The 21,893-nt window shown below is 44.1% G+C and overlaps 1 protein-coding gene across 1 annotated transcript in view; it reads left to right on the top strand.

Annotated features, from left to right (window-relative positions):
* Positions 1-21,579, top strand: part of ubald1a (UBA-like domain containing 1a) — a 34,886-nt gene extending 13,307 nt beyond the window's left edge. Inside the window, exon 3 of the mRNA XM_024387962.2 lies at positions 21,220-21,579. Within this exon, the coding sequence (XP_024243730.2) occupies positions 21,220-21,552 (333 nt within the window). The 3' untranslated portion in view covers positions 21,553-21,579. The remainder of the gene's footprint in view (positions 1-21,219) is intronic.
* Positions 21,580-21,893: the final 314 nt, after the last annotated feature.

Genomic DNA, 21,893 nt, shown 5'->3' with positions numbered 1-21,893 from the left:
CCCACTGTACATATGAAGTGGGTAAAACGGTATGCGAACATTATTAAAGTGACCAGTGTTCAATGACAATGTACATAGGGCAGCAGTCTAAGGTGTATGGTAGAGTACCGGCTACCAGCATTGACTAAAGCTCAGGGCAAGGTATTTAACAGTCTGATGGCCTGGAGATAGAAGCCGTTTTCTCGGTCCAAGTTTTGATGCACCTCTAATGTCTCCACCTTCTAGATGGAGAACAGCCAATGGCTGAGGTCTTTGCTCTTTTTGGCCTTCCTGTGACACTGAGTGCTGTAGATGTCCTAGAGGGCAGGCAGTGTGCCCCAGGTGATGCGTTGGGCTGACTGTACCACCCTCTGGAGTCCCCTGCGGTTGCGGACGGTGCACATGCTGTACCAGGCAGTGATTCAGCCCGACAGGATGCTCTCAATGGTGCATCTGTTGAAGTTTATGTTCTTAGGGGCCAAGACAAATTTCTTCAACCTCCTGAGGTTAAAGAGGCACTGTTGCTCCTTCTTCAACACACTGTCTGTGTGGATGGACCATTTCAGGTTGTCAGTGATGTGCACGCCAAGGAACTTGGAAGCTTTTCACCCTCTCCACAGCTGCCCTGTCAATGTGGATGGGTGCGTGCTCCCTCTGTCGACTTTAGGAGACAGCAATCAGCTCCTTCATTTTGTTGACATTGAGGGAGAGGTTATTTTCCTGGCACCACTCCGCCAGGGAACTCACCTCCCTCTAGGCTGTCTCGTAGTTATTGGTAATCAGGCCTACCACTGTTGTGTTGTCTGGAAACATGATGATGGAGATATGCGTGGCCACGCAGTCATGGGTGAACAGGGAGTACAGGAGAGGGCTGAGCACACACCCTTGTGGGGGCCCCTTGTTGAGGACCAGTGTAGTGGAGGTGTTGTTGCCTACCTTCACCACCTTGAGCTTAGTGATGAGCTTGGATAGTGCTATGGTGTTGAAGGCTGAGCTGTAGTCGATGAACAGCATTCTTACATACAGTAGGTATTCCTCTTGTCCAGATGAGAGGGCAGTTTGCAGCACGATGGCGATTGCGTCATCCGTGAATCTGTTGTGGTAGGCAAATTGTAGTGGGTCTAAGGTGTCGGTAAGGTGTAGGTGATATGATCCTTAACTAGCCTCAAAGCACTTCATGATGACAGAAGTGAGTGCTACAGGGCCATAGTCATTTATTTCAGTTACCTTCGGTTTCTTGGGTACAGGAACAGTAGTGGACATCTTGAAGCAGGTGGGGACAATGAACTGGGATATGGGGAGATTGAAAATGTCTGAACACTCCAGCCAGCTGGTCTGCACATGTCCTGAGGATGCGGCTAGAGATAGTCTGGCTGGGCCTGCAGTCTTGCGAGGGTTAACATGCTTAAATGTCTTACTCACATTGGAGAACAAAAGGACTTGAGTTCCTGTACGTTACCACAATCACACCATGAGTAGTTAATCATAAAACCTACACCTCCACCTTTCTTTTTCCCGGAGAGTTCTTTCTTCCTGTCCGTGCGATGTACAGAGAACCTTGCTGGTTGGGGGTAAGAACATAGGATCCAATTCAGGAAAGTCACATTTCTGGTGGGTGACCACAATGCTGGAGAGTGACCGGCGATCTGATATCCAAAAGTTATTTAGGACTGTAGGTAATAATGCGAGAAACATTATTACCTACACACACGGCGCCATCTTGTGATTCAGGCCACACAGTGTGTATAGTATTTCTTTGTGCCTTTCACAGTGCCAGGCAGTCAGCCACATCAGAAGAGCCTTGGCCTGAGCTCAGCATGTTCCAGCATGCTGCCCTGCGTGTTTCCAAGAGCACCGCTTCCGAGAACACTGGGCCTGGCTAACCACACCTACACACAGGCACACACACACACACACACACACACACACACACACACACACACACACACACACACACACACACGCTGGCTGGCTCAGGCGACACAGCGACTGAAGACACGTGGGGGAGTGCGAGGCGCAGATGTGTTCATTAGCAGTGGTGTTCTCTTTGGTTTCACACACACACACACACACTACTTTTCCCAACCTGTAACTGTGTTCATTGGGTCAGCTGACAGTATCTGTGAAGGATCATGGAAAATCCCAGACTGTGTTGCTGAATATCAGTTCTACAGGCCTGACTGACAGCCTAAATACCCTGGTAAGTCTGTCAAACTAGCAATGAATCTGTAGGCCGTTTCTCACGTTGAATCAGGTTCTAATCACACGGAACCCAAACCGGCTGCGCGCGTGTGCCATCGTGCGCTGTTGTGCATACATTTATTTTGCCCCCCCACACCAAACACGATCATGACACGCAGGTTAAAATATCAAAACAAACTCTGAACCAATGACATTAATTTGGAGACAGGTCGAAAATCATTAAACATGTGTGGCAATTTAGCTAGTTAGCTTGCACTTGCTAGCTAACGTTAATTTGTCCTGTTGCTAGCTAATATGTCCTAGGATATAAACATTGAGGTATTTTACCTGAAATGCACAAGGACTTCTACTCCGACAATTCATCCACACATTAAACGGCCAACCGAATCGTTTCTAGTCATCTCTCCTCCTTCCAGGCTTTTTCATTGTTTAACTTATATGGTGATCGCATCTAAACTTTCATTGTATTACCACGACTACCGGCAAAACAGTTTGTCTTTCAGTCACCCACGTGGGTATAACCAATGAGGAGATGGTACCTGCTTCTATAAACCAATGAGGAGATGGGAGAGGCAGGACTTTCAGCGCGATCTGCGTCAGAAATAGGAATGAGTTCTATGTTAGCCCTTGGTGTCGCAGACGCTCGTTGGCCCGCGCGAGCAGTGTGGGTGCAATAATTGAATAACATGGATTTCTAATTTGAATTTGCGACTGTCCAGACGGGTCAGCATGTTAGGGGTGTGAACGTTTAAACCAACATTTCCCAAACTCGGTCCTCGGGACCCCAAGTGGTGCACGTTTAGTTGACGTAACACTACACAGCTGGTTCATATGACCAAAGCTTGATGATTAGTCGATTATTTGAATCAGCTGTGTAGTGCTAGGGCAGAAACCTTGAACCTTGAAGTCCACCTGTGGAAAATTCAATTGATTGGACATGATTTGGAAAGGCACACACCTGCCTATATAAGGTCCCACAGTTGACAGTGCATGTCAGAGCAAAAACCAAGCCATGCGGTCGAAAGAATTGTCCATAGAGCTCCGAGACAGGATTGTGTCGAGGATCTGGGGAAGGGTACTAGAAAAGGTCCCCTAGAATACAGTGGCCTCCATAAATCTTAAGGGGAAAAAGTTTGGAAACACCAATACTTTCTAGAGCTGGCCACCCGGCCTAACCGAGCAATCGGGGGAGAAGGGCTTTGATCAGGAAGGTGACCAAGAACCCGATGGTCACTCTGACAGAGCTCCAGAGTTCCTCTGTGGAGATGGCAGAACCTTCCAGAAGGACAACCATCTGCAGCACTCCACCAATCAGGCCTTTATGGTAGAGTGGATAGACGGAAGCCACTCCTCAGTAAAAGGCACATAACAGCCCGCTTGGAGTTTGCCAGAATGCACCTAAAAGACTCTCAGACCATGAGAAACAATATTCTCTGGTCTGATGAAACCAAGATGGAACTCTTTGGCCTGAATGCCAAGCTTCACGTCTGGAGGAAACCTGGCACCATCCCTACGGCAGGTTTTTCAGCGGCAGGGACTGGGAGGCTAGTCAGGATCGAGGGAAAGATGAACGGAGTGAAGTACAGAGAGATCCTTGATGAAAACCTGCTCCAGAGCGCTCAGGACCCCAGACTGTGGTGAAGGTTTGCCTTCCAACAGGACAACAACCCTAAGCACACAGCCAAGACAACGCAGGAGTAGCTTTGGGACAAGTCTCTGAATGTCCTTGAGTGGCCCAGCCAGAGCCCAGACTAGAACCCGATCGAAAATCGCAGGAGAGATCTGAAAATAGCTGTGCAGCGATTCTCCCCATCCAACCTGACAGAGCTTGAGAGGATCTGCAGAGAAGAATGGGAGAAACTCCCCAAATACAGGTGTGCCAAGCTTGTAGCGTCATACTCGACTGTAATTGCTGCCAAATGTGCATCAACAAAGTACCGAATAAAGGGTATGAACACGTGTATATGTAAATGTGATCGTTTTTTAAATCTAATACAGTTGCTCCAATTTCCAAAAAACAGTATTTGCTTTGTCATTATGGGGTATTGTGTGTAGATTGATGAGGGAAAAAAACTATTGAATACATTTTAAAATAAGGCTGTAACGTAACAAAATGTCTGAATACTTTCCGAATGCACAGTCTGCCCCCTCCTCTCTCTACCTTGTACTGGCTTGCCGTTCTCTTTATCTTTGCTAATTAATGCGAGTGTGTGTTCGGTTGTTAGTTTGTTGCGTGTAAAATATCCTAGGTTTTTCCACTGATGATAGGCCCAGCTTTACTGAAGTTGCGAGACATTGCAAGCCAAGAAATTGTGAGATGCAGCATTCCATTGAGTGATACAGCTTTTGATTACCAATAGATAGGCCTAGGTGCTGACTGTCTGCCTGGTGGCTGACCTGCCTATACTGTGCCCCTAGTTAGCTCGCAATGGAAGATGCAAGTGTTTCTGTTATCTGAATTATGGCAACTAATCAATCTCCTCTCTTCCAAAAATACAAAATCTTAGGAGTCCTAAGATTTATTGACACTCAGAAATGGGAGTCGACACCGGGAGTCGATGTGTAAGGAGTCAAGGAATCAATTATTTTGGAGTCGACTCTCCACCACTACGTCATTGTCGTTAACAGTTGGAAGAATGGCAGAGAAAGAACAGCAGCAGTAGCAAAGTCAATACTTTGAGAAGTTAAAGGAGAAGGAAGTTGTTTAGGTGCAATGCTGAAAGGGACGCACCTTAAGTCCCAAACCATTGCTGGCAGCAGCACAGCTGCATTGGGAATTGATGTGGAATTTTATGAAGTTTTTGTATTGTTTTAATGGAGAACTAAGAGAAAAAATTACAGTTTAACTTCTTCGGGCTAGGGGCAGTATTTGGAAGTTTGGATGAATGAGGTGCCCAAAGTAATCTGCCTGTTACTGAGGCCCAGAAGCTAGGCTATGCATATAAATGGGTAGTATTGGATAGAAAACACTCTAAAGTTTCCAAAACTATTAAAATAATGTCTGTGAGTATAACAGAACTGATATGGCAGGCGAAACCTCGAGGACAATCCATCCAGAATTTTTGTTTTGTTCAGCTCACCCTTGGTTACTATGGTTGTCAACGTAATATAAAAGGAATACCTCCCAGATTGCAGTTCCTAGGACTTCCACTAGATGTCATGTCTTTAGAAAGAGTTTCAGGCTTGTTTTTTGAAAAATTAGCTAGAAGTAGTTTAGTAAGTGGTTCCCATTTTGGCTGCAGTGTTTGTTGCGCATTCTGGTGAGGGTGCGTACTTCATTATTTATCTCCAGTAATGGTCTCCGGTATTCTCTGTCTTAAATTGTATCATTTATTTACATATTAGGGTACCTGAGGATTGATTAGGAACGTTGATATGTTTGGAAGAAGTTAATTGGTAACTTACGGGATTAATTTGTATGCATTTTGAACGAGGGAAACCGGTGGATTCCTGAGTCAATGAAACAGACTTTTTTGGGATATAAAGAAGGACTTTATCGAACAAAAGGGCCATTTGTTATGTAGCTGAGACCCTTGTGATTGCAACCAGATGAAGATCTTCAAAGGTAAGTGATTTATTTATCGCCATTTCTGACTTTCGTGACACCTCTGCTTGGTTAGAAGATGTACGTAATGCTTTTGTGTTAAGCTACTTCCGGCGCCGACAGAGATGGCCGCCTCGCTTCGCGTTCCTAGGAAACTATGCAGTTTTTTGTTTTTTTACGTGTTATCTCTTACATTAGTACCCCAGGTCATCTTAGGTTTCATTACATACAGTCGAGAAGAACTACTGAATATAAGAGCAGCGTCAACTCACCATCAGTACGTCCAAGAATATGACTTTTGCAAAGCGGATCCTGTGTTCTGCCTTTCACCCAGGACAATGGAATGGATCCCAGCCGGCGACCCAAAAAAATGACTTTGTAAAAGAGGGAAACGTAGCGGTCTTCTGGTCAGACTCCGGAGACGGGCTCATCGTGCACCACTCCCCAGTATACTTCTCGCCAATGTCCAGTCTCTTGACAACAAGGTTGATGAAATCCGAGCAAGGGTAGCATTCCAGAGGGACATCAGAGACTGTAACGTTCTTTGCTTCACGGAAACATGGCTCACTGGAGAGACGCTATCGGAGTCGGTGCAGCCAGCTGGTTTCTCCACGCATCGCGCCGACAGAAACAAACATCTTTCTGGTAAGAAGAGGGACGGGGGCGTATGCCTTATGGCTAACGAGACGTGGTGTGGTCACAAAAGCATACAGGAACTCAAGTCCTTCTGTTCACCTGATTTAGAATTCCTCACAATCAAATGTGGACCGTATCTACCAAGGGAATTCTCTTCGATTATAATCACAGCCGTATATATTCCCCCCCAAGCAGACACATCGATGGCTCTGAACGAACTTTATTTGACTCTTTGCAAACTGGAATCCATACATCCTGAGGCTGCATTCATTGTAGCTGGGGATTTTAACAAGGCTAATCTGAAAACAAGACTCCCTAAATTGTATCAGCATATCGATTGCGCAACCAGGGCTGGCAAAACCTTGGATCACTGCTATTCTAACTTCCGCGACGCATATAAGGCCCTGCCCCGCCCTCCTTTCGGAAAAGCTGACCACGACTCCATTTTGTTGATCCCTGCCTACAGACAGAAACTAAAACAAGAAGCTCCCACGCTGAGGTCTGTTCAACGCTGGTCCGACCAATCTGATTCCACACTCCAAGACTGCTTCCATCACGTGGACTGGGATATGTTTCGTATTGCGTCAGACAACAACATTGACGAATACGCTGATTCGGTGTACGAGTTCATTAGAACGTGTGTTGAAGATGTCGTTCCCATAGCAACGATTAAAACATTCCCGAACCAGAAACCGTGGATTGATGGCAGCATTCGCGTGAAACTGAAAGCGCGAACCACTGCTTTTAATCAGGGCAAGGCGACCGGAAATATGACCGAATACAGTGTAGCTATTCCCTCCGCAAGGCAATCAAACAAGCTAAGCGTCAGTATAGATACAAAGTAGAATCTCAATTCAACGGCTCAGACACAAGAGGTATGTGGCAGGGTCTACAGTCAATCACGGATTACAAAATGAAAACCAGCCACATCACGGACCAGGATGTCTTGCTCCCAGGCAGACTAAATAACTTTTTTGCCCGCTTTGAGGACAATACAGTGCCACTGACACGGCCTGCAACCAAAACATGCGGCCTCTCCTTCACTGCAGCCGAGGTGAGTAAAACATTTAAACGTGTTAACCCTCGCAAGGCTGCAGGCCCAGACGGCATCCCCAGCCGCGCCCTCAGAGCATGCGCAGACCAGCTGGCTGGTGTGTTTACGGACATATTCAATCAATCCCTATCCCAGTCTGCTGTTTCCACATGCTTCAAGAGGGCCACCATTGTTCCTGTTCCCAAGAAAGCTAAGGTAACTGAGCTAAACGACTACCGCCCCGTAGCACTCACTTCCGTCATCATGAAGTGCTTTGAGAGACTAGTCTAGGACCATATCACCTCCACCCTACCTGACACCCTAGACCCACTCCAATTTGCTTACCGCCCAAATAGGTCCACAGACGATGCAATCTCAACCACACTGCACACTGCCCTAACCCATCTGGACAAGAGGAATGCCTATGTGAGAATGCTGTTCATTGACTACAGCTCGGCATTTAACACCATAGTACCCTCCAAGCTCGTCATCAAGCTCGAGACCCTGGGTCTCGACCCCGCCCTGTGCAACTGGGTACTGGACTTCCTGACGAGCCGCCCCCAGGTGGTGAGGGTAGGCAACAACATCTCCACCCCGCTGATCCTCAACACTGGGGCCCCACAAGGGTGCGTTCTGAGCCCTCTCCTGTACTCCCTGTTCACCCACGACTGCGTGGCCACGCACGCCTCCAACTCAATCATCAAGTTTGCAGACGACACAACAGTGGTAGGCTTGATTACCAACAACGATGAGACGGCCTACAGGGAGGAGGTGAGGGCCCTCGGAGTGTGGTGTCAGGAAAATAACCTCACACTCAACGTCAACAAAACTAAGGAGATGATTGTGGACTTCAGGAAACAGCAGAGGGAACACCCCCCTATCCACATCGATGGAACAGTAGTGGAGAGGGTAGCAAGTTTTAAGTTCCTCGGCATACACATCACAGACAAACTGAATTGGTCCACCCACACAGACAGCATCGTGAAGAAGGCGCAGCAGCGCCTCTTCAACCTCAGGAGGCTGAAGAAATTCGGCTTGTCACCAAAAGCACTCACAAACTTCTACAGATGCACAATCGAGAGCATCCTGTCGGGCTGTATCACCGCCTGGTACGGCAACTGCTCCGCCCACAACCGTAAGGCTCTCCAGAGGGTAGTGAGGTCTGCACAACGCATCACCGGGGGCAAACTACCTGCCCTCCAGGACACCTACACCATCCGTTGTTACAGGAAGGCCATAAAGTTCATCAAGGACAACAACCACCCGAGCCACTGCCTGTTCACCCCGCTATCATCCAGAAGGCGAGGTCAGAGGTCAGTACAGGTGCATCAAAGCTGGGACCGAGAGACTGAAAAACAGCTTCTATCTCAAGGCCATCAGACTGTTAAACAGCCACCACTAACATTGAGTGGCTGCTGCCAACACACTGACTCAACTCCAGCCACTTTAATAATGGGATTTGATGGGAAATGATGTAAAATATATCACTAGCCACTTTAAACAATGCTACCTAATATAATGTTTACATACCCTACATTATTCATCTCATATGTATACGCATATACTGTACTCTATATCATCTACTGCATCTTTATGTAATACATGTATCACTAGCCACTTTAACTATGCCACTTTGTTTACATACTCATCTCATATGTATATACTGTACTCTATACCATCTACTGTATCTTACCTATGCCGCTCTGTACCATCTCTCATTCATATATCTTTATGTACATATTCTTTATCCCCTTACACTTGTGTGTATAAGACAGTAGTTTTGGAATTGTTAGTTAGATTACTTGTTGGTTATTACTGCATTGTCGGAACTAGAAGCACAAGCATTTCGCTACACTCGCATTAACATCTGCTAACCATGTGTATGTGACAAATAACATTTGATTTGATTTAAGCTTTTAAATCATGTACGACACTTGTATTTTCATGAATGTTTAATATACGATTTTTGTCGTTTGCATATGATCATAAGCAGTATCATTGTCAGAGCACAGTGAGAGCTGCAGTGTGTGAACAAAGAACACTGCAAATGTGCTGTATAGTAGAACTGAGCACTCCTACTTTAAACATTTAACAGATACAGTACTCTCCTCTCTCTCCCCCTCTCTTTATCTCTATACCGTTCTCTCTCATGTCTCTCTCGTTTCTATCATTCAGACACCGTTGCCAGTCTGTACATCATCATGTCTTATCAGGTTGTCTGTCGTTTTACGGTGGTACACAGAGACTCAATTATTCCATTACCAACCATGTAATTACATTAACTACCATAATATTATATGAACTACAGGACGTCCTAGTCACCTAGCCCTAAGGGTTCCTGATAGTCAGAGGAAGCATCCCAATAGTCTAAGGTTAATTATATTGCTTATCTCCTTTCCTGTAATTGCACTGACCAGAAAGGACTGGACAGGTGAAAGCAGTGCTGATGAAGGAGAGGAGACAAGGAGCAGAAGCTACTCTGTTGAGAAGATGCATCGCCCACTCAAACAGACCATCCTGCTTCAGTCAATGACTCTGTCACAACTAGAGGTCGACCGATTAATCGGAATGGCCGATTAATTAGGGACGATTTCAAGTTTTCATAACAATCAGCATTTTTGGACACCGATCTTGGCGTGGCAGGCTGATTACCTGTTATGCGAGTGCAGCAAGGGCCAAGGTAAGTTGCTAGCTAGCATTAAACGTATCATATAAAAGACAATCAATCTTAACATAATCACTAGTTAAACTAGTAATATCAACCGTGTGTAGTTATCTAGCTTGTCCTGCGTTGCATATAATCCATGCAGTGCCTGTTGATTTATCATTGAATAACAGCCTACTTCGCCAAACGGGTGATTTATCAAGCGCATTCGAGAGAAAAAAAGCACTGTCGTTGCACCAATGTGTACCTAACCATAAACATCAATGCCTTTCTTAAAATCAATACACAAGTGTATATTTTTAAACCTGAATATTTTGTTAATATTTACTGCTAACATGAATTTCTTTTAACTAGGGAAATTGTGTCACTTCTCTTGCATTCTTTGCAACAGAGTCAGGGTATATGCAGCAGTTTGGGCTGCCTGGCTCGTTGCGAACTGTGTGAAGACAATTTCTTCCTAACAAAGACAGCCAACTTCGCCAAACGGGGGATGATTTAACAGAAGCGCATTTGCGAAAAAAAGCACAATCGTTGCACGAATGTACCTAACCATAAACGTCAATGCCTTTCTTAAAATCAATACACAGAAGTATATATATTTTTTAAGCCTGCATATTTAGTTAAGAAATACAAGTTAGCAGGCAAAATTAAACTAGGGAAATTGTCACATCTCTTGCATTCATTGCACGCAGAGTCAGGATATATGCAACAGTTTGGGCCGCCTGGCTCATTGTGAACTAATTTGCCAGAATTGTACATAACATTGAAGGTCGTGCAATGTACAGGAATATTTAGACTGATGGATGCCACCCGTTAGATAAAATACAGAAAGGTTCCGTATTTCACTGAAAGAATAAACATTTTGTTTTCGAAATGATAGTTTTGATAGTTTCCGGATTTTACCATATTAATGACCCAAGGCTCGTTTTTTTGTGTGTTATTATATTATAAATAAGTCTGGTCTGACAGAGCAGTGGTAGGCAGCAGTAGGCTCGTAAGCATTCATTCAGACAGCACTCTGTTTGCCAGCAGCTCTTCGCAATGCTTGCTTCACAGCGCTGTTTATGACTTCAAGCCTATCAACTCCCGAGATTAGGCTGGCAATACTGAAGTACCTATTAGAACATCCAATAGTCAAAAGGTATATGAAATAACAATGGTATAAAGATAAATAGTCCTATAATAACTACAACCTAAAACTTCTTGCCTGGGAATATTGAAGACTCATGTTAAAATGAACCACCAGCTTTCGTATGTTCTGAGCAAGGAACTTAAACGTTAGCTTTTTACACGGCACATATTGCACTTTTACTTTCTTCTCCAACACTTTATTTTGCATTATTTAAACCAAATTGAACAAGTTTCATTATTTATTTGAGACTAAATTGATTTTATTTATGCATTATATTAAGTTCAAATAAGTGTTCATTGTTCATTCAGTATTGTTGTAATTGTCATTACAATATATATAAAAATCGGCATCGGTTTTTTTGGGTCCTCCAATAATCGGCATTGAAAAATCATAATCGGTCGATCTCTAGTCACAACACAGGGCAATGACTTTGGAACAGAACTCTAACAATCCTGCACCATTCTCCATTATGCTGCTGCACATTCCACTGCTTATTGCAAGGCTCTTGCAAATTGTTTGAATATTTATTTATTGAGCGAGGGACGTCATTGGACAGGGATTCATGCCGTGTTAGCGCTAATCGGAACTACGAAACTCTGAAATCTCCTAATTGAACGTTGCAAGTGTAAAACTACAACCAATTAAGTGGCACGTGTAAAAGTACAACCAGTTAGCAAGAAGAGAAATGTCAGTTTCCTAGTTCCAACTAGCATGTGAACACGGCATTGCTCCCTAGTGGAGCAGCGGTCTAAGGCACTGCATCTCAGTGCTAGAGGCGTCACTACAGACCCTGGTTCGACAAAGCTCTCCATTTGGCAAATCTGACCATAATTCTATCCTCCTAATTCCGGCTTAAAAGCAAAAACTTTAGCAGGAAGCACCAGTGACTCGGTCAATAAAAAAAGTGGTCAGATGAAGCAGATGCTAAGCTACAGGACTGTTTTGCTAGCACAGATTGGAATATGTTCCGGGATTCATCAGTTGGCATTGAGGAGTACACCACAGTCACTGGCTTAGTAAGTGCATCGATGACATCGTCCCCACTGTGACCCTACCTACATACAGTTGAAGTTGGAGTCAATAAAACTCATTTTTCAACCACTCCACAAATTTCTGGTGAACAAACTATAGTTTTGGCAAGTCGGTTAGGACATCTAGCATGACAAGTAATTTTTCCGACAATTGTTTACAGATTATTTCACTGTATCACAATTCCAGCGGGTCAGAAGTTGACTGTGCCTTTAAAATAGCTTGGAAAATTACAGAAAATGTCATCATGGCTTTAGAAGCTTCTGTTAGGCTAATTGACACCATTTGAGTCAAGTGGGTGTACCTGTGGATGTATTTCAAGGCCTACCTTCAAACTCAGTGCCACTTTTCTTGACATCATGGGACAATCAAAAGAAATCAGCCAAGACCTCAGAAAACAATTGTAGACCTCCACAAGTCTGGTTCATCCCTGGGAGCAATTTTCAAATGCCTGAAAGTACCACATTCATCTGTACAAGGAATAGTATGCAAGTATAAACACCTTGGGACCACGCAGCCGTCATAACGCTCAGGAAGGAGACGCGTTCTGTCTTCTAGAGATGAACGTACTTTGGTGTCAAGTGCAAATCAATCCCAGAACAGCAAAGGACCTTGTAAAGATGCTGGAGGAAACGGGTACAAAAGTATCTATATCCACATAACCTGAAAGACCGCTCAGCAAGGAAGAAGCCACTGCTCCGAAACCGCCATTAAAAAGCCAGACTACTGTTTGCAACTGCACATGGGGACAAAGATTGTACTTTTTGGAGAAATGTCCTCTGGTCTGATGAAACAAAAATAGAACTGTTTGGCCATAATGAACATCGTTATGTTTTGAGGATAAAGGGGGAGGCTTGCAAGCTGAAGAACACCATCCCAACTGTGAAGCACGGGTGTGGCAGCATCATGTTATGGGGGTGCTTTGCTGCAGGAGGGACTGGTGCACTTTTACAGATGGCATCAGGAAGGAAAATTATGTGGATATATTAAAGCAACATCTCAAGACATCAGTCAGGAAGTTAAAGCTTTTGGTTGCAAATGGGTCTTCCAAATGGACAATGACCCCAAGTGTTACGAATCCCTTTTAGCCCGACAGTCTAGGGGAGATAGTAACGAGATCCGGAACATAACTCATGCAAATTATAGTGAAATGTAAGAGTGAGAACAAAATAACCACAGACAACTAAATTACCGTCAAACACATGGTTTATTGGAAAACACACAGTAATGGGGGGAGCAAGAAAAGGGGCTGAGCTGGACCCAAGGAAAGAAACAATAAGCATCCAAAAACACCCCTAAGCTAGACTAGCCTATTTCAACAACAGCTAACTAACCAAAAATACAGTGGGTGGTCCGCACAGGTCTAACTAGTGTATTTAACAAAGTTTACCTACGGGTAGCGTATGCCCATGGGCGACTTCTTGTTTCCCCACCATCAAACAAACACTCAAACACCATAACCAAAAACAATACTAACAGGTGAGGACAAAGTGATATGGAGGTGCTCAAACAAAAGAGAGCTCAATACATAAAGAGCGATAGAGACATAGTCGGAGCGAGTAAACCAGAGCTCTACAGACGTATGGCATTTACAGAGAGATTGAGCTGCAGAGCAAACAACTGACAGGGTTTTTAAACCAAGGGAAAGCAACTGTGATTGGGTAGGAAACAGGAGGAGGTGTGTCTTCTGATTGATGATTGATTGGTGACTGATTGGGGAGTGATGATTTTCACCTGTGAGGGGAGAAGGAGAGAAAAGAACACTGGATACACACACACACACACACACACACAGGATACCTGTATCCGTAACACCAAGCATACTTCCAAAGTTGGCAAAATGGCTTAAGGACAACAAAGTCACTTTAACTCTACCTACATGTATGTACATATTACCTTGACTAACTGGTGCCCCTGCACGTTGACTCTGTACCGGTACCCCCTGTATATAGCCTCCACATTGACTCTGTACCGGTGCCCCCTGTATATAACCTCCACATTGACTCTGCCCCCTACCTCCACATTGACTGCCCCCCCTGTATATAGCCTCCACATTGACTCTGTACCGGTGCCCCATTGACTGTATATAACCTCCACATTGACTCTGTACCGGTACCCCCTGTATATAGCCTCCACATTGACTCTGTACCAGGTGCCCCACATGACTATATAACCTCCACATTGACTCTGTACCGGTACCCCCTGTATATAGCCTCCACATTGACTCTGTACCGGTGCCCCCTGACTCTGTACCGGTGCCCCCTGTATATAGCCTCCACATTGACTCTGTACCGGTACCCCATTGACTCTGTATATAGCCTCCACATTGACTCTGTACCGGTGCCCCCTGTATATAACCTCCACATTGACTCTGTACCGGTGCCCCCTGTACCCCATTGACTCTGTATATAGCCTCCACATTAACTCTGTACCGGTACCCCCTGTATATAGCCTCCACATTGACTCTGTACCGGTACCCCCTGTATATAGCCTCCACATTGACTCTGTACCGGTACCCCCTCCACATTGACTCTGTATATAGCCTCCACATTGACTCTGTACCGGTACCCCCTGTATATAGCCTCCACATTGACTCTGTACCGGTGCCCCACATTGACTGTATATAACCTCCACATTGACTCTGTACCGGTGCCCCCTGTATATAGCCTCCACATTGACTCTGTACCGGTACCCCCTGTATATAGCCTCCACATTGACTCTGTACCGGTACCCCCATGACTCTGTACCGGTGCCCCCTGTATATAGCCTCCACATTGACTCTGTACCAGTACCCCCTGTATATAGCCTCCACATTGACTCTGTACCGGTACCCCCTGTATATAGCCTCCACATTGACTCTGTACCGGTACCCCCTGTATATAGCCTCCACATTGACTCTGTACCGGTGCCCCCTGTATATAGCCTCGCTATTGTTATTTAACTGCTGCTCTTTAATTATTTTGTACTTTTATTTTTTTAACTTAACATGTATTTTTCTTAAAACTGCATTGTTGGTTAAGGGCTTGTAAGTAAGCAGTTCACTGTAAGGTGCATGTGACAAATACAATTTGATTTGATTTGATTCCTTGCTGTGTCACAACTGGCCGTGATTGGGAGTCCCGTAGGGTGGCGCACAATTAGCCCAGCGTCGTCCGGGTTAGGATTTATTTTAAAAAATGTTTTATTTAACCATAATTTAACTAGGCAAGTCAGTTGAGAACAAATTCTTACAATGATGTCATTGTGCCAATTGTAGGTTTGGCCGGGGTAGGCCGTCATTGTAAATAAGAATTTGTTCTCAACTGACTTGCCTAGTTAAATTAAGGTTAAATCAAATAAAAAAAATAGCAGAAATGTGGGTGGAAAGATAATGATGGTGAAAGGTGAAGTTACTCCTAGACACTGATCTATGGTCAGTTTGAAGTTTTCCCCCCTAATGATTAGCATTAGGATTCGGGGAGGGTAAGCTGATCCTAGGTCTGTGCCTAAGGGCAACTTTTTTTTCAAATCAAATCAAATTTTATTTGTCACATACACATGGTTAGCAGATGTTAATGCGAGTGTAGCGAAATGCTTGTGCTTCTAGTTCCGACAATGCAGTAATAACGAACAAGTAATCTAACTAACAATTCCAAAAAAAAACTACTGTCTTATACACAGTGTAAGGGGATAAAGAATATGTACATAAGGATATATGAATGAGTGATGGTACAGAGCAGCATAGGCAAGATACAGTAGATGATATCGAGTACAGTATATACATATGAGATGAGTATGTAAACCAAGTGGCATAGTTAAAGTGGCTAGTGATACATGTATTACATAAGGATGCAGTCGATGATATAGAGTACAGTATCTACGTATGCATATGAGATGAATAATGTAGGGTAAGTAACATTATATAAGGTAGCATTGTTTAAAGTGGCTAGTGATATATTTACATCATTTCCCATCAATTCCCATGATTAAAGTGGCTGGAGTAGAGTCAGTGTCATTGACAGTGTGTTGGCAGTAGCCACTCAATGTTAGTGGTGGCTGTTTAACAGTCTGATGGCCTTGAGATAGAAGCTGTTTTTCAGTCTCTCGGTCCCGGCTTTGATGCACCTGTACTGACCTCGCCTTCTGGATGACAGCGGGGTGAACAGGCAGTGGCTCGGGTGGTTGATGTCCTTGATGATCTTTATGGCCTTCCTGTAGCATCGGGTGGTGTAGGTGTCCTGGAGGGCAGGTAGTTTGCCCCCGGTGATGCGTTGTGCAGACCTCACTACCCTCTGGAGAGCCTTACGGTTGAGGGCGGTGCAGTTGCCATACCAGGCGGTGATACAGCCCGCCAGGATGCTCTCGATTGTGCATCTGTAGAAGTTTGAGCTTTGTGGTTATCTAGTTAAACTAATGGATCTGTCTGCAGGTGGTGACATGAAACAGCTACCAGAAGGAGAGACAGAGACCTGTAACATGTGGTTGAATCATATGCAGGGCAGCATTCATGTGACGTTACAAGGCAGAGGGGTAACATTTGAACCCCTCCAGTCTGTGAATGCAGGCTGGATAGTTATAGGGAGGAATATCTGCTTCTCCTTACAAATGCAATACAAATTGCTCCCTGTAAACAGGGTTTTACTCAGGAATGTTGTCGGTCAGACTGGAAATGACTGCTCATCAGTCTTGCAAGGAGAAGCACAGAGAGAGCAGTGAGGAGTGAGGAGTGAGCGACTGAGGCTTAAGCTTCACCAAAGTGGAGGGCTGGTTGGACAGACAGACAGGCAGGCATGTCTAGAGCAGTGCAGGGTGAAACTTCAGATTGGAGTCCACAGTAAACTGCACTCAATAAACAGATCTGTAGAAAGTTAATGACAGATGTGTCTAAGCTTGCTCTAGTCCTATCCATCACCACCAGGTCTGTCTTCCTCATAGCAACGGACCGTCCCCAAGGCAACGCCTCAGTGTTTGCCGTGTTTAGAACACACTCCTAGAACAAATATTCACCAGTTCTCTAAATAATGAATGCTGCGGTCGGTAACATGCATTTCGCTTAGTTTAGGTAACATCCATTTCCCCCTGATTGGATGAAAAAACTGGAAAAAATGGCTTCTGAGTGGTTGGGTTAAATGTGGAAGACACTTTTCCATTGAATGCATTGTTATGCAGCTGACTAGGTATGCCTTTCCCTTCCCCAAATGTGCATGCATGAATGTGCTTTTCTCATTTTAAATGCACATGCCCCCAGTCACCTCAGCCAATCGGATTTGATGCTTTGCCCGCACGCACTGTCCCAGCAGCCTTTTGAAGTATTACCTGACTGTGTCCTTCACAGACAGACACCTCCTAGTTTTAATCTGCTGCCAGCCTAATCAAGCTACTATGGCTTTACAGCAGGCCCTTAATGCTGCAGTCTGCACAGTCCTAGCCTGTGTGTGCTGCCTGGCTACCACTGATATGTGGGAATAAACTGTACATATAGTTTCTCTGAGCATGTGCTTCATCTTAGGATATATTGACATTGTTTGGGACTGCACCAAAAACATCTAGGCTAGGCCTGCTTCGTTTTTCTTTGGATAAACAAAAGCAGCACCTAGACAATGACTGCTAGGTTGAGGGCACAGAGACTAGACCTCTACAGTGTGCTGACTACACTGAGAACAGATCATTTTCCCAATGGAGCAATACATAATCACTCTCTGTCCTGTTGTGTGCGTGCGTTAGAGCTGGGCGATATGGACAAAAATCCATATTGCGATAAATTGTCTGAATTGAAGCGATAACGATAAATAGAATGATACGTTTATTAATGTACATCATAGTTTTTTCTAGTAATTTGATGGTTGTAGCAATCAATTGTCCCATTAACAATCATCCATGTTAGCAAACTTGATAAATGTCAAACTTCACATTTCTCTAGTATAGGCTACTAAAAATATCAGCAAAAGTAATTGGTATGGCCAGTGTCGTACATTTTTCGGTTCATCGTTCCAGCTTGTGTGTGTGTGTGTGTGTGTGTGTGAAGGGCATATGTGAGCTCAGCAGTAAAACAATCTGGGGTGGTCCGTTTAACGGTGGCTGTGTTAGATATCTGAGTAGAGTGAATAGGGAGGAAGTAGAGGGGGTAACCATGAAGGACAGGAAGTTACCTCTCGCTGCAGGGTGTCTCTTTACACATAGGACAGGAAATAGACCGGAGACATGACACAGCACTTCCTGTTAGAGGGCAACAGAGACATGCTCACACTTCATATCATGCCGCTCATCGGGGCTAAATCTGGATGCATACATGACACATTCTCAAAATGAGCATTCATCATGCGTTGGGCTTTTCTTACACTAGTTTTGTTCTTTGGACCTTGTTTACCTGTTGTTGGGAGTTAAAGGTTATGTAATAATGGCTTGTTGTAGTTCCAGGTCTTTAGACAAACCTTTTCAGTTGATAGCACCAGCACATGATTTGGTTGCACCATTTTTTCACCGCTACTTGGCAACAATAACTGTCTCATAATGTAGCTGCATTCCATACAGAACCAGGCTAATAATGACTAGCCATCTTTTAAATTAGCATGCCCTTGCAGGGCTTGACATTCAGGTACATTTGGCAGTGGCATCCAGGGCCAGTGCCATCTGAAAGCTACTGGACCAAATGTAAATAATACTTGCCCGGGAAAGCAGATGATGTGTGTATAATTTAAATGTTATCTTTAATCTGAGTGCTATAGTAGCCTATAATGATCTACCCTCCATACACAAATAATTACATTTTAACTTGACAGTATCACAATTACATTGATTGCACAATCTCAAAAAGGGTGTTATTGTTAGCGTTTTTAAACAGACACTACAGTTGTAGAGCCCTTAAAATGTGTTAGATCTTTTCATAAATTTAGTTTTTGAAGTTCGGTCTCAAAATCACACTTTTTTTAAATAGAAAAATTACAAAATCTGGATGTTCTAAATCCACAACAATGCTTAAGGAGACCACTTTTAAGGTCGGGAAACATTACCAAAAAAATGTGGAGTGTGTTGTTGCCCTTTTAATTCAATTGTAGCTAGAGACCTTGTTTAGCTAGCGGTGTTTTCGTACTGTACAATGTGTGATGGCAGCGTTAGCAAAACAAATGCCCCGCGATTGATACAAATCATCATGATATCATTCTTCCAGGTAAGCAGGCCTACCTTGCCATCAAAATGGACTGTAATTGTGAAGTTGTTTTGAGAAAGCATTTCCAAATGTTCATTCAAACAGGGCATGATGACTGAATTGAGCGTTGCAAAGATTTAACCAAGACTTCGGACTAAACTTTTTGCAAACCTGGCCTGCATGCCCATTGTTGCGTACCCATTGCTGTTTGAATAAACCTGGTCTGCATGCCCATTGTTGCGTACCCATTGCTGTTTGAATAAACCTGCATCGTAAAGAAAAAGTGAAACAAAAACAAACTTTACCAACAAAAACATATTTCACTGGCACCCCAGTTTTGAGCCCTCCTTCAGAAGTAGACAGTAGGTCTATGGGGCTGCCTGTGTAACAGCTTGTTGTTGTGGTCAGCTATAAACAGTAGGTCTATAATAATAGGCCTATCTATGTGGAGTAAAGGAAACTGGCCCTGGACCAAACAGGCCTCTTGGAGTGAGATCCTTTTTATTGTTGCCTCAACACTTTTGAGGAGTGTGTTATGAAAAAAGTGTTTAAATCTACCTGACCTGGCTTCTGACCTGCAGGGAGGTGCTGGTTCATTGGTCCATGTTGTTTTTGGCTGGATAGGGGGTTGTACTGTATATGGGGGAGTTCTTTCTGACATTGTTGTCCTCACCCACACCACCATCGTCGTCACTGAAGGAGCTACTACCACAGATGGCACCGTGACAAGCAGGTGATCTGCTAACATGATGTCATGGAGGGTCACCTTGTTAATAGGGAAATATAACACTGAATGAGTTTCCAATACCTTTCAGAGAGTATATTTATGTGATCAAAGCCATTCCCAGTGGTCTAACTGCACTAATGAAAAATAATATTAGCTTTGATGATGATCACAGAGCTTATCCAGAACTCAGTCTGGAAGGCATGGGCTTACTTGAGAAATCTTGTAACAAATACATAAGACACATTTCCATTCAAAGAACCAATTTATGCCTCGAGGTAAAACAAAATATTGTAACATGTTGGTTGATGCCAAATACTGTATACCAAACAAACTTAAGGAAATGCTCTCCTAAGATTTTACATAAGTATCCATGTAATTCCATGATGTCCAAATTTGTCGATGTTGATATGTGTTATCTGCAAAAAAAGGTGAAAATCTGACACACTAGGTTCTACTGTACGAGTGTAAGTCTGTGATAGATTTCTGGGAAAACCTTGCAACTTTTAGACAACTACCCATGTTTTTGACATGAAGGTTATACTATGCTACTATTGCGATGATGACAAGACCATTGAAATGATTGTGATTTTTTTAAAACATTCTTGTTGCCAAATACACAATCAATACACAAATACACAATCAACAATTCCAGAATTCTATACCAAAATGACAAATATTTGATTTAATTGAATCATCTAGTTAACACATTATCCCTACTTAATAACAAAAATAATGACATCTTCTTGAATCATTATGAGATCATGTGTTTGGAGTCTGTTGTTTTTACCGGTGCGCTTTGTTTTGTGTTGGACGTGTTTGATTTAGTGATGTAAGTTGTTGATTGCTGATAATTTGTAGAATGAATATTTGTGCCTGTCATCAGGATCCTCAGGGAGAGAGAGGACAGGATCCCCCTACATTCCCCTCTCTGTTTTGGACGGACCTTATACAGGCTTAGATATACAGGCATCCTCATCCTGGATGTAGTGATGGTGTGAAACAAACTGGATGCACGGCAGTGATAGTGTGAAACGTATAGTGATAAGTGTGATAATGATAATTATATCACATTGTGTGATGTATATGGATGTGCTCCTCCGTACGTCTTCTCGCCCCCTAAAATCTCTCTCCATCTCTCTCCTCCAGATGTGCACCCCAGCCAACACACCGGCCACCCCGCCCAACTTCCCTGATGCCCTCACCATGTTCTCCCGTCTCAAGGCCTCAGAGAGCTTCACCTCCAGCAGCCCCATGGCCTCCATGGCCACCTCTCCCCCTCCTCCACACGGTTGCTGGGGCGTGCCCCCACTCCCCATGCCCATGAGTGGCCCACAGGGTCAGGGACTCTGGACTCAGGGGCAGCCCCCTTCACAGCCCCCCTCCAACCCCGCAGTCTGGCCCACGGGGGTCACCGTTAATCCCCACCAGCACCCAGCCACCGAACAGAAGGCGAGTGTGGCCATGGAGGCCGAGAGATGAGGGGCCAGGACTAGAAGGCCCTGGGGGGGGCAGTGTAGACAGCTACACAAACCAAGAAAAACCAAGCAAGTACTAAACGTGGACAATTCAAGAAGTGGAAACAATGCAAATAAGAAATCAAACTTTAAAGAGAGAGCAACTGAAATCTTTGTTTAGAAAAAAATATTCTCAGTAAATGCATAGATAAGAGAAATGTATGGAACAAAAAATCTTCAAGTCCAAGGATTATACTTCTGATGTTTTCTGAGACAAGGACTTAAAAGGCAGCAACTGTTTCTGCTCTCTCTTTTCTTTTCATCTGTCCAAGTGTTTTTTCTCTACTAGGAACATGTTATAAAGAG

Source organism: Oncorhynchus tshawytscha, linkage group LG25 (genome assembly GCF_018296145.1).
Source record: "Oncorhynchus tshawytscha isolate Ot180627B linkage group LG25, Otsh_v2.0, whole genome shotgun sequence".
In the NCBI taxonomy this organism is placed as follows: Eukaryota; Metazoa; Chordata; class Actinopteri; order Salmoniformes; family Salmonidae; genus Oncorhynchus; species Oncorhynchus tshawytscha.
The sequence above is the reverse complement of the archived record's forward strand: the minus strand, read 5'-3'. Positions and strand labels throughout refer to the sequence as shown.